The sequence below is a fragment of the Mastigoproctus giganteus genome, chromosome 9, assembly GCF_048544385.1.
Source record: "Mastigoproctus giganteus isolate SK-2022 chromosome 9, ASM4854438v1, whole genome shotgun sequence".
Taxonomy (NCBI): Eukaryota; Metazoa; Arthropoda; class Arachnida; order Uropygi; family Thelyphonidae; genus Mastigoproctus; species Mastigoproctus giganteus.
Genome location: NC_143583.1, coordinates 197695420 through 197709499, shown reverse-complemented (window position 1 = coordinate 197709499; position 14080 = coordinate 197695420). Strand labels below are relative to the sequence as shown.

General features: G+C 37.5%; 1 protein-coding gene across 1 annotated transcript in view; it reads left to right on the top strand.

Annotated features, from left to right (window-relative positions):
* The first annotated feature begins 724 nt into the window (after positions 1–724).
* The window catches only part of LOC150081007 (uncharacterized), a 193640-nt gene continuing 180284 nt past the window's right edge, over positions 725–14080 (top strand). The window contains exons 1-2 of the mRNA XM_090380885.1: positions 725–743; positions 1641–1763. Of these exons, the coding sequence (XP_090237011.1) occupies positions 725–743; positions 1641–1763 (142 nt within the window). The remainder of the gene's footprint in view (positions 744–1640; positions 1764–14080) is intronic.

Sequence of the window (14080 nt, the reverse complement as noted above, 5' to 3'; positions counted from 1 at the left end):
TTCAAAACAGTCCGAACACGTGCCGCCACCAGCCAACATCCATTTACTGTCCAACTTCAAACCCACAGAACCAACTTTTCATCTTGCTTGTTTATTCATTCAACTTCCGTTTTCTGGAACAACCTTCCTGCATACGTATTTCCTGAAAATTACAATCTACAGAAGTTCAAGTTCTGGCTCAACCTCCAACCCAAGCACGGTACTAAGTAGTATAGGTTCTAACACCTCTCGTGTTTGGGGTTTACATAAAAAAAAAAAAAAACTGTGTGGACTGAGCCATTCAACACTTGCTGCTATGCATCTAGCTTCGGAACCTCCAGCTATGTACAGAATTAATACCAGAGGCTCACATCTGGTGAGTATGGGCTTGGCACGCACACACAGGGTCTTGAGCTGGATATTATCATTCTTCTTTTTCTTTGTGATTCCCTCTCTCTCTTGTGGTAATTCAGCATTTTTTTTTTTTTTTTTTTTTAGCTGGTGCAGCATAAGCCTCGGGCTTCCTTGCACCGTATGGCTAATAATAATAATAATACCTACATCTGTTGCAGTTCTCCAGAGGATGAGGTTTTCCTCTGTGCACAAATTCATTATATTGCACCTACTATCATTACAGAATGTTTTTATTTTGTCTGCTTTGCTTATTTACTATTTTCTGCATCTGCCCTGGTAACCTAAGGGGGTTGAGATCTAATTAATGCTTTGGCAAATTTAGTGTACTGCCATGATCAATCCATCAGCAAGTGAGTGGTTCATTCAGATACCACATGAGGTTCCAACTGAAACATGCACATGCTGGTAGTACATCTGTAATACACCAATCAAAGAATTTCCACCTACTTAAGTAGGTAGAAATTCTTTGATACTAACTCGGGGGGAGCTGGGGTTCATTGTGTCATTTCAATAACGGTTTCCTTCTGACATATTAGACATTCAGTTGTCAACTGCATGTTCGGAAATAAGTCACTTCCATGCAAAACTTTGAAAACTCGTTGATCTGGGATTCTTTATGTGAAATAGTTGCCAATATTCGTCAATGGCAAAATTGGCATTACGATTGCAAAACTCATATACAAAATGCATATCTGCTTATTATTCATTGTAAAACTTAAGAGGACATGCCACAGTCACTTTTGTTACAACACAGTACCATCTGGCTGAACTTAGCCCGCATGCTACTGATGGACTGGTTGCATGAATACATCTATGCCTGTGTGCGCTTATATATATACTTATATATATATATACATATACTATTATGTATATATATAAGTATGTATATATACATAATAGTATATATACATATATATACTATTATATATATATACATACTTATATATATACCTGTTATATATATACATAACAGGTATCGTATACTTGTATATGCTACCTGTTATGGTTCAAATACCTGTTGAGCCATAAAAGTTCGTTGTGCCCCTAATGATATAGCAACTTTCACTCAGAATAACTTCAGAAATTACTTCCAGAAGTTGCTACCATGCAAACTGCATGCACTTAATTTTGCACCTGGAATATTTAGTGTGTAATTAGCCTATGTATGGTAATATTGGTATAATGGTCAAGTCAGATTTTAGTTAAAGTATTTCTTTATTTTTATATGGTTTACATAATTTTCACAGGAAATCTCATATTTGGAGGACGGACAATGAATACTCTAGTACAGGTGATTTTTTTGGTTTCTACCTTCTGGTATTCATCAGATGGGTTACCACTGTGTTCTCTGAAGGATGCACCAAAAGAAGGTAAGCAGAACTACCACACTTTATTTCATAAAATTTTAATGTGGGTTCTGTTTTGAATCCTGTCATCAGGCCTAATTACAGTTGATTAAAGCAGTTTGAAAGTGACTACAAAAGTTTTATATTTTTATAGTCATTTGTGCAACACCCCTTCACTTCTTGTGAATTAAGGTTGGATCTATAAAAGCTGTAACAGTAACATTGAATCAGGAGCGGATTAAGGTCGATTGAGGCCCCGGGCGCAGAAGGAAATATTGGGTCCCTTAAAAAAAAGAGAGAGACAGGGAAAATAAAAATACATTTTAACCATTTTTTTAAATAAATAAAAAATATTATGTACTATTAATGTTTTATTTCCAATAAAATTTGAATATAATATATGTACAATATAATTAATAATAGCATAATAATAATCACAAAGTTTTGAACTAATAGTTGAACATATTAGTTGAACTAATATGTTCAACTAATTTGTTGGGGTTTTGCGTGGGCCCTTCAGAAGTCGGGGCCCAGGGCGAGCGCCCGGTGTGCCCGCCGTTAAATCCGCCTCTGCATTGAATAATGAATTAATCAATCCCTAACCTTGGATTAATTAATTCAAATTTCCCAAAACAGTCTGGGAAGTTTGAGCTCCTACAAACGGATAAGTATTTTTGATATTTTTACTGCATTCTCGATTAATTAACATATTAAATTGTGTTTTACAAAGATATAAATAAATAGGTTTAGTAGCATTCGTTAGCTTATTTTTAAATTTAACTAGTGATTTTTGTAAGTTACGACTTACTGCACGTACCGCTATTGTATCGGTGTTTTTGGTGCAAAAATCAGAGAAGGTAACCAGTAGTGCAGAGAAATAGTACAGTTTTAATCTATATCAGGATAAATAAGTAGTTTGAAGATTTTAATCGCATGTTAGGCATATATCTTTTGTATTTAGCTAAAGCTATAACTAATTTAACATTGTGAGCATTACGGTATAGTGTAACTTGATAGCGTATATCTTGAACTTGATAGTGTAAGGTATAACGTAAGAACTAGATAGCCTAATGTGTACTACTGCATTATCTTAATGTATATAGTTGTAATACTCAATATGTTCTATGTTGATAATAATATTAGTAAAATAATAAGAGGAGTTTACCTCAATATAGTACGTAGAACACTTCCGTATGATACCCTCCAGAAATTAAAGAAAAAACGAAAAAATCGACAACTTACCGGTACATTAGAGTAAATTATAAATAATTAAATAATCAATTTAACACTATTCAAATAAATTAAAACAATTAAAAATCAAATTAACGCAATAAAGGAATCTAACGAAAATATTCAAAACAATTTTCCTTCCTAGAAGCTGACAACGCTTTTCGACCGTATGTCGTGATCACAGGAATGAAAATTACCGAATCCGGTTAAACCTGAAACTTAAATAGTGATTATTTGTCTTCGCGCATGCGGGTAAAGGTCCACTCGTCGGAGATCAAATATGGCCGCCGAACATTAACAGAATTCTCGTGTAATTTAATTTCAACGGTTTCTGCAATTAATAGTCGCGTATAATTACGTTAAACATTAAGTATTTTGGCCTCGTTAAATAAAAAAGTATGTTTTTCGTTAATGGCATGAAAGGCTAATTCTGACGCTGCTGAACGAGAAGCACGAACTGAGGCTTCGTGTTGATTTACACGAATATTAAGAGAAAATCGCGTCGAACCTTGGTAAGACGAGTCGCAATCACCGCAAGAAATGTTGTATACCAGATCATTAATTTGTGTTGCGAACGCGGAAAGAACCGAGCGATTGTTCAGAATAGTGTGTAACTTCCGTATTGGCCTAGCTACAATTTTAAACTCGATATCTTTAAAGAATCTGATAAGCTGTTTGTGCCACTGTTCAACATATGGGACAGAAATAAAGTATTTTTTGATATTACTATTGTTGATTGGTGTATTATTTTGTTTCCTATCCTTAGCTTGTACCCTAATTCGGTTTATTGTGGTAATGGAATAACCCCTGTTTAAGAATCTGCTAGTTAATATTTGTATTGCTGAGTCCAAAGCAGAATCCGTCGTTGAATATTTATAGGCATTTAGAAATTGATTAAAGATAATCGATCTTTTGGAGGTGAACAGGTGATAGCTATTATAATGTAGAAGCATACCGGTGTTTGTAGGTTTTCGATAGATGCTAAATTGTATTTTATTCGAGTCCCGGGTAAGCGTGAAATTTAGAAAGTTTAATGACTTTGTATCTGTATCCTCCCTTTCCAATGTAAATTTTAGTCTAGAATGAATATTATTAAACGAATGTAAAATGTCTTGGACAGTACTACTATCGGTAATAACTAGAACATCGTCTAAATACTTCCCATAGTATGTGATACGGGTTCGAAAAGGTGTCAAATGTATCTGCTCAATTGTTAAGAGATAGATCTCTGACATTAACCACTCAGGCTCAAACCCATTGGTAATCCAAAAATTTGTTTGTACACCTCGTCTCGAAAGGTGATGTAGTTAGCCTCAACTAACAGTTTAATTAAGTGAAAATCGTTTTGAATATTTTCGTTAGATTCCTTTATTGCGTTAATTTGATTTTTAATTGTTTTAATTTGATTTTTAATTGTTTTAATTTGATTTTTAATTGTTTTAATTTGATTTTTAATTGTTTTAATTTGATTTTTAATTGTTTTAATTTATTTGAATTGTGTTAAATTGATTATTTAATTATTTATAATTTACTCTAATGTACCGGTAAGTTGTCGATTTTTTCGTTTTTTCCGTTTTAATTTCTGGAGGGTTCATACGGAAGTGTTCTACGTACTATATTGAGGTAAACTCCTCTTATTATTTTACTACTATTATCTTAATGTAGTACTGTCAATCAAATTTATTAACCTTATCAATCTTTATTGTTAATCAATTAAATAGTATTTAAACAGAAATCATGCCCCAGACTAGATCAGCAAAGCAACAAGCACAAAGTAGCGGGAGTGATGTGGCTCAGGAGAGAACTAAAGAGGACAATTCTCAAATGCATCACAGCCTAAAAAAATATGCTACCTGTAAAATGTGTGCAGTCCTTTCTGGAACAGGACATAATCTAGCCAAGGAGGATGTCTTTGTGTGTGCTAAGTGCAGAGGGTGTCAAGAAATTAGATGCCAACTCAGCGCTCTAATGGGTGTCTGTGAAAGTTTGAAGAGTAGGCTAGATGCCCTCAAAGGAATTAAAATGGGAGATCCATCAAGCTCTCAGCTGCCCAACTCAACTCCAGACCTCAATCTTATGGATCAGGCAACACAGAGACAATCTTCAGGGCAGAATGCGCTGGTTCTACAGGAGCTAGTTATTTTCATTGACTCTATTGTCAGGGAGATGGGAAATATATTATGTAAAAAGGATAAATGATATGAGTGTAATAGGACCAGGGTATGCCTGCCAGGAACAAAGGATGATTTGTTGTACACGTCGGCACTAATTACATTGTCTAATAGGACTAATGAGTTGGCACTAATGAGATCTGCAGACTTACTTAACAAATATTGGTCAATGTTGCAAAAAGTCATGAGTTAGGGTTAAATTTGAAAGTGTCTACAATTCTTCCCAGAAGCACTGTGAGGGAGTCTATGAGAGCCTTGTCAATCAATTCGGCCCTGGAGAGATTGTGCAAGGCTCATGGGGTAGAATTTTTTTCAGAGTGGCGTGCTTGCTAACAGGAGTGACTGTTTCTACAGGTATGGGATACACTTAAATAGAAAGGGTGCAAGAATATTTGCTGATGGTCTCGAGCAGTGTTAAGTGGGTCGGAAAACTACTAGCTTGGGGAGATTCACAGACTAAAAGATTAACAGTGGCTGCAAGCAGGGGCGAAAGTGATTCTTGCACTGCTTCTATTAGAATGAGCAACAACCTGGAAAGCAAGGTGCACGGAATTTCCAGGACTGCTGGGAGTCATCGTGGAACAGGTAAATACATGGACTGTTTTAGGGTGATTAAGAGTAGGAACGGGTGCATGTACGCTAATGTTAGAAGTATAGTTAATAAATTTGATGAGTTTGAAGTGCTGATCAAGACATCAAAGGCAGATTTTGTTGGGATATCAGAGACGTGATAAACAGTGCAGTTGGAACTTGGGGAGTACAATGTGCCAGAAAGGATAGACAGGACAGGAAGGGAGGAAGGTTATGCCGTTAGTTAAGAAACACATAAAATCTAAGGAAGTGCATCCAGTTGACATGGATGGACAGTGCAGTGTTGAATCAGTTTGGTGTGACATAAGCACTGGGAAAGCAAACTTGAGAGTAGGAGTGTGTTATAGGCCTAATAACTCTGATGAGTACAACGAATAACTGTACAGAAAAATAGAGTGGGCCAGTAAATCAGGTTGTCTTATAATGGGGGATTTTAACTTTCCAGATATTGTCTGTAACTTGTGGGTTAGTCACTCACATACTAGCAAGGCTTTTGTGGATTTATGGATGATTGTTTTCTACAGCAGCAGCATGTTCAAGAGGCAACTGGAGGGAGTAACACTCTTGATCTGATTATCATCAGTGATTATTCAAGCATGAAGGATCTGCAGATACAGGAACTACTATGTGGGATTTTATTAAAGATATAACTACTATCGGAGGCAATGGGAAGGGTTTTTGCTTTTGTAAAGGTGACTACACTGGTCCTGGACAGTTTTTAAACTCTATACAATTGGACGAACTAATGATGTTACCAACAGCAAATTCTAAATGGGAAGCATTCAGGGAAATAATCTCCGAAGCTACTAGGCTTTTTCTCAACTAAGAAATACTGTTCAAAGTTTAGGCCTAAATGGATGGCAGATGATCTAATGAGACTGGTGACAGAGAAGAAAAATGCATGGGATACATAAAAATTATCAAGTAAAACAGAATACTGTGGTAGATATAAGCTAGTCTGTAATAAAGTCACAAAGGAAGTTAGGCAAGCGAAGGCAAATTATTTGAAATATTTGGCAAATGATGCAAAGAAAAAGACTTCTTTATTTATGTAAATTCTAGAAGGAAGGCGAAGAATCAGATTAGTCTACTTAATTTCGATGGTTCAATCGTTGACAGCCCTGCTGAGGCGGCTGACAAACTGAATGAGTATTTTGCATCTACATTCACCAATGAGGAAGTTTGTAGGGGAGTAGGGGCCAGCAGCTTATCACACTCTAGCAGGAAGTTAAATGATTTTGTAATAACTGAGAGCAAATTGAAGGAGAAATTGTTGAAGTTGAGCATAAGACAGGCCGTGGTGTGGATGAGAGCTATCCATTTATATTAAATGAGCAGCAAAGGAAGTAAGCAAACCCTTAGCCTGGATGAAAAAAATAATTTTAATATCATACACTTGGATTTTAGGAAAGCTTTTGATAATGTTGCACATGGAAGACTACTGTACAAATTGGAGCAGTATGACATTAAGGGCAAGTTGCTGTTATAGATAAAGGGGTGGTTGAGCGGGATTTGATAGAGAGTAGTAATCAATGGACATTGCTCTTTGTTGACCAATGTTATTAGTGCAGTTCCCCAGCATTCGGTTTTTGGGCCCTTGTAGTTTTCTGTATTTATCAATGATATTGGTGAAGGAATGGAGAGAACCTAAACCATTTACGATTTGCAGATGACATTGTGGTCATAAGCCATGATCCCAAAGAATTAGTGGAAAATCTTAATGAGTTATGCACAGTTAGTAAGGATTTTGGACTAAAGATGAATATGGTTAAACAAAATTAATGATGAACAAGTATTCCACAGAAAGGGATATAACGATTGAAGGAGCAGTAATTGAAAATGTGGAGTCATATATTTATCTGGGCCAAGTCATTAGCAGTAATAATGATAAGTGGATGGAAGTCAAGAGAAGAATAAATTTTGGATGGATAGCATTCAAGAAATATAGTCACATACTGAGGAGCAATATCCCAATTTGTCTGAAATGTAAAATAATGAACCAATGTATACTCCCCACCATGGTTTATGGAAGTGAAACTTGGGCACTCACCAAAAGAATGGAAGAGAAACTGAGAACTACACAGCGAAGAATGGAACGAATTATACTGGGAATCAGACTGTTAGATAAGAAGAGAAACACACGGATTAGACAGCAAACACACGGATTAGACAGCAAACTCAAGTAAAGGATATTCTTATCTAAACTAAAGAACTAAAATGGTCTTGGGCAGGACACGTAGCTCGAAGACATGATGACAGATGGACTACCCAAGAATGGTACCCAAGAGGAGCTAAGAGAAAACCTGGAAGACAACAACGGAGAGGGACAGATAAAATTCATGAGTTTGTGGGTAGTAAATGGATGGCTATTGCACAAAACAGAAGGAACTGGAAAGTTGCTGGAGAGGCCTTCATCCTGCAGTGGATTGAAAATGGCTGATGATCATGATGATTGCTGAAGGTATATCCTTGATATACCTTCACCAATATCATTGATAATAGGGATATACCTTCACCAATATCATTGATATGTCTTGCAGAGAGACGGCAAGAGTAGGTCATATTGTCTTGTGAATGATATACAGGAATTTATCTAGCAGGGATAGGTGATTGTCCCTTTTTGTAAGACAATGGTCAGACCACACCTTGAGTTCTGCCAGGTCTGGAGGCCTCATTTTAGCAATGATGTAGAGATGCTGCAACGAGTACAGTGAAGGGCAACAAGATTAGTGCATGGAACAAAGGGTTGCTGTTACCAAGAAAGTTCTGCAAATTGCGGTGTCTGGAGACTAGGCATCTGCGAGGTGGTCTAATTGCGGTCTATAGGGCCTTGAATGGTTTGAGAATCAAATCAATGCTGATGTTATTCTTCTTCTTCTTGCTCAGATTACTCACCTGAGGGGCATAAATTCAAATAGCGGAAAGACAATTGTAGAATAGATGTGTGAAAATTGCTTTTAGGTAGCGGGTGGTTGATAGTTGGAACAAACTGCTATCTTTCGTAGTGGAAGTTGACAACTTAAATAAGTTCAAAGCAGAACTAGACGAGTGAATGGATGGGTGAAATGGGAAGGTTTTTCTTCTTTTCTTTTGGCTGATGCTATATAAGCTTGGTTTCTTGAATCATAAGCTTCTACTAATGCTAATGCTAAAGCAGTACGAACAAACTTTCTACATAATTGAATAAGATCTCCTAGCTGTATAGATCAGAGGATTAATATCCTGTGATCCTACAGAATTAGGATTGTATTTGCATATGATGCAAGCAAGCCAAAACAGCATCAGCGAAAAAAAAAATCCCACTTTCGATTTTGCCTATCCATTTCACAATTTGTCTAGTTCTTCCTTGAATTTATTTAATTTAAGCTATCAATTTCCCCAAAAACAGATGGGCGTTTGTTCCAGCAGTGAACTGTTTGCTCGCTAAAGGCAAACTTCTGCACATCTATTCTGCAACAATCTGTCCTCAATTTGAATCTTTGTTCCCGTGTATAGTCTGAGCAAGACCAAGAATCCCATCAGCATTCATCTTCTCAAACCTTTCAAAGCTTTAAATACCTCAATCAGATCATCTCGTAGATGCCTAGTCTCCGGTTGCTGCAATTTCTACAACTGAAACCTTTCTTGGTAAAAGCACCGCTTTGTTCACTTCACCAATCTCTTTGCCCTTCTCTATACTTGTTCCAGCAGCTCTACATTCTTCCTAAAATGAGGCTTCCAGACCTGTATGCAGTACTCAAGATGTAGACTGACAATTGTATGAGGCAATGGTATTATTACCTACTCATCCCTGCTAGTAAAATTCCTGTATTTCTTGATGCCTCTAAACTTTTTTTTTTTTTTTTTTTTTACCTGGGGAATGCTACATGAAATCCTAGATGTATACTTCATCTTGGCAAGTGCTTCTGCAAGATCTTGCATTAGATGCTTTCTGCAGCATGGATACTGCCATGCTGCACATCTTGATATTTTAGTACACGCCTAAGCATCTGCTGTTAGAACAGCAGCCATTTTGAATATTTGCTCCATTAGTTGTGTGCATTTATTTTTTGTGTGTTTGCTGTGTCTTTTATTTGTTAATTTTGCTATAAACTAAACTTTCCTGTACGCTGTCTTTCTTCTTATTTTTCTACTAAGTTGTACACTAATGGGCTTGACCTTTAGATACATTACTTTTCAGTTTGCCCTTCAAACATGCCCAGAATACTTTTCCAAGCATTAGCTTTTGTATTATTTCATGGACTTCAGTTTGCTTGTGTGACCCTGTGCATGAATGGTCCTGTTTCAGGTTTGATTGTTTGTTATTTGGTTTTTAGGAGCATTAGCAACTAAGGCCATATTGCTCCGGGGATATGCGGTGGTCATTCCCTGACCTTTCCGCAACCTCCGTATTTGGTGGTCAAGGGTTCAAACCGCGGTCTAATCAAGAAGGCACTGCTGCTCCTGCCCACCTGGCTACGGAGACGCCACCCTGTTTCAGGAGTAGCGATTGCAGATTCATACCAATTTGATAATGCTCTCTGACCTTTTACCGCTGATTTTTTTTTTTTTTTTTTGTGCTGTCTATCGCAATTGCAGAGTTTGCAGCATAAACTTCCATGATAAATCACCTGCCGCAATTTACTTCATCAAACAGGATTTATGTGTACCTACACAGTGGTGAGCTGTAGGGGGTCCCGAGAGTCCATTGTTATTTTTTTTTTTTTTGAAAATTTGCTGAGCCCATTGTTGAAACGATGATTTATTTTACAAATAAAATTGCATATGCAATTATTGAGTATCCAGAGCCAAAACAACTTGGGCGAGCGGAGCCCCATCCCCAGACTTTTAATGGTGCAATCAATCAGTTATGTATTTTAAAATTGCTTCATTTTTGATTTAATTACTGTCCTCTATTTAACCAACTTCTTTATAGCTAATTGTTTTAAATTCCTCCTGGTAATTACATTTAAACTGGTTTCCGTTGAACGAAGAAAATTTCCATGTAACGAACGGATTAGGAGAAACAACTTTGTATGCATTGTTCTCACCTCTGGCCTTTAGGCAATTTAGGTAATTAGAAAGTGCGCATTAAGGGTGAAAGGGATTACCGATTCACAATGTTAGAGGTGTCCGAAAAACCTATGCAATCACATACCGAGAATTCGCGCTAGTCAATATGCTTTCCATAGCTTCTCGACCTGGATTATAGCCCCTGGTCAATCTGTGTTCTGGTTCTCCTTTACAAACGAGCATGTTTTTCGGAGAAGTGAGTGATCCACGCCTTCCAGTAAATTTATCCATCTATGCTTACATTGTCACAGTAGTAGTAGTAGTGGCATGTGATGCAAGAAAGCAAGTGTATGAGCTTATGCAGTATCAGCCAAAAAAAAAAAAAAAATCACACCATTCCTTCCAAATGCCTGTCCAGTTCCTCCTTAAATTTATTCAACCTATCAACTTCCACAACGACAGATGGAAGTTTATTGCCTTGTACAGAGGGACAATCACCTCCTTTTCCCTGCTAGCAATTAACCACTCGCTGGCTAAAGGCAAATTTCCACACGTCTTTTCTTAATTTGAATTTATGCCCCCAAAGGTTCGTAATCTGAACAAGTGGAAGGATCCCATCAGAATTCAGCGTGCTCAACCCATTCAAGGCCTTATACACCTCAATCAGATCACCACGCAAGTGCCTAGTCTCCAGCCAGTGCAATTTGCAGAACTTAAGCCTCTCTTGGTAAGAGGATCCCTTCTTTACCCTCACCAATCTTGTTACCCTTCTCTGTACACGCTCAAGCAAATCTACATCCTTCCTAAAATGAGGCCTCCAAATCTGTACGCAGTACTCAAGGCGTGGCCTGACTATTGCCTTGTACAGAGGGACAATCACCTCCTTTTCCCTGCTAGCAAAATTAGTATACATCATTCACAAAACCCAATGACCTGCCCAGGCAGCCTGTCTGCATTGCTCAGAAAACTTCATATCTGCACAATTACTCCCGGGTCTTTTTCATTTTCTACCGCCTTAAGTGTAGTACCACACAGTTGATACTTTTCTCTGGGGTTACTTCTACCCATATATACAGTACTTTGCATTTGTAAAGGTTAAACTTCAGTTGCCACTTCTTAGCCTATCTGCCCACATTTTCTAGATCCTGTTGCAGTAGCACACTGCCATTACTGTCATTAACAACCCTGCCAACCTTTGTATCATCTGCAAACTTCGACATTAAGCCTGATATACCTTCATCAATATCATTGATAAATATACAAAACAACAGTGGACCTAACAACGAACCCTGTGGGACTCCACTAATAACATTAGCCCACGAAGAGCAGCACCCATTGATTACCACCCTCTGTCTTCTCACACTCAACCATCCTTTTATGCATTGTAGCAACTTACCCTTAATACCATTTTGCTCCAATTTGTACAATAGTCTTCCATGCACAACAGTGTCAAAAGCTTTCCTGAAATCCAAATCTATGATATTAAAATTATTTTTTGCATCCAGTTCTTTTGTAACCACATCATAATATCCTATTGAATTGATCAGACAAGACTTTCCCTTAACAAACCCATGCTGTGTCTGAATTATTGCTGCAGTCTTGTCTAGATGATCCTGCAATGCATCTTTAACCGGTGACTCCATTATTTTACCTGGAACAGAAGTTAAACTAATTGGTCTGTAATTACTCGTGTCACTCTTCGATCCCCTTTGTAAATTGGGGATACATTTGCACATCTCCAGTCCGTGGGGACCTCCTCTGAGTCCAAGAATGCTCTCATAATTAAGGCTAAGGGTTTGCTTAGTTGCTTTGCCACCTCCTTTAATATAACTGGATAGATCCCATCCACTCCAGGTGCTTTTCTTATGTTTAACTTCAACAATTTCTCCTCCACTTTGCTCTCAGTTATTACAAAATCATTAAGCACCCTGCTACAATTTGATAACCTTCTGCCATTTTCAATCCTTAATAACTCCTCATGCGTGAATGTAGGTGCAAAATACTCATTCAGTTTGTTTGCTATCTGAGCAGGATCATCAACAGTGGAACCATCGATATCAAGTGGACCAATCAGATTCATCCCCATCCTTTTAGAGTTTATATAAGTAGAGAAATCCTTGCTGTTTTTCTTAGCATCCTCTGCCAAAGATTTCTCGTAATCTGCCTTCGCCTGCCTAACCTCCTTTGTGACCTGATTACAGACTAGCTTATATCTGTCATAGGCTTCTGAGTCGCTTGATAATTTATATGCATCCCATGCATTTTTCTTCTCTGTCACGAGTCTTATTAGTTCATTTCATAACCATTTAGGCCTAAACCTTGAACAATATTTCTTAATAGGTATGAAACTTTTAGTTAGCTTCCACGATTAATTCCTTGAATGCTTCCCACTTAGAATTTACTGTTGGTAACATCGTCAGTTGATCCCTCTGTACAGAATTTAAAAACTGTCTGAGACCACTGTACTTACCTTTACGGAAGCAAAAACCCTTTCCTTTACCGATGATGGTAATTATAACTTAAGTAAATACCACATTAGTACACTGTGATCACTGCCACCTAGTAGTTCCTTTATCTGCAAATTCTTAATACACGAATGATCACTGCTGATAACCAGATCAAGAGTATTAACCTCTCTGGTTGCCTCTCGAATATGCTGCTGCCGAAAACAATAATCCAATAAATCCACAAAAGTCTTACTAGTGTGTGAGTAGCCAACCCAAAAGTTCCAGTCAATATCTGTGAAGTTAAAATCGACCATTCTAAGACATTCTGATTTACTAGCCCACTCTATTTCTCTGTACAATTGTTCTGAATATCCGTGTTATTCAACTAAGCAAACCCTTAGCCATAATTATGAGAGCATCCTTGGACTCACGGGAGGTCCCGACGGACTTCAGATGTGCAAATGTATCCCCAATTCACAAAGGTGGATCGAAGGGTGACACGAGTAATTACAGACCAGTTAGTTTAACTTCTGTTCCGGGTAAAATAATGGAGTCCCTGGTTAAAGATGCATTGCAGGATCATCTTGACAAGACTGCAGCAATAATTCAGACACAGCATGGGTTTGTTAAGGGAAAGTCCTGTCTGATCAATTCGATAGGATATTATGATGTGGTTACAAAGGAACTGGATGGAAAAAAATAATTTTGATATCATATATTTGGATTTCAGGAAAGCTTTTGACACTGTTGCGCATGGAAGACTATTGTACAAATTGGAGCAGAATTGTATTAAGGGTAAGTTGCTACAATGGATAAAAGGATGGTTAAGTGGGAGAAGACAGAGGGTGGTAATCAATGGGTGCTGCTCTTCATGGACTAATGTTATTAGTGGAGTCCCACAGGGTTCGGT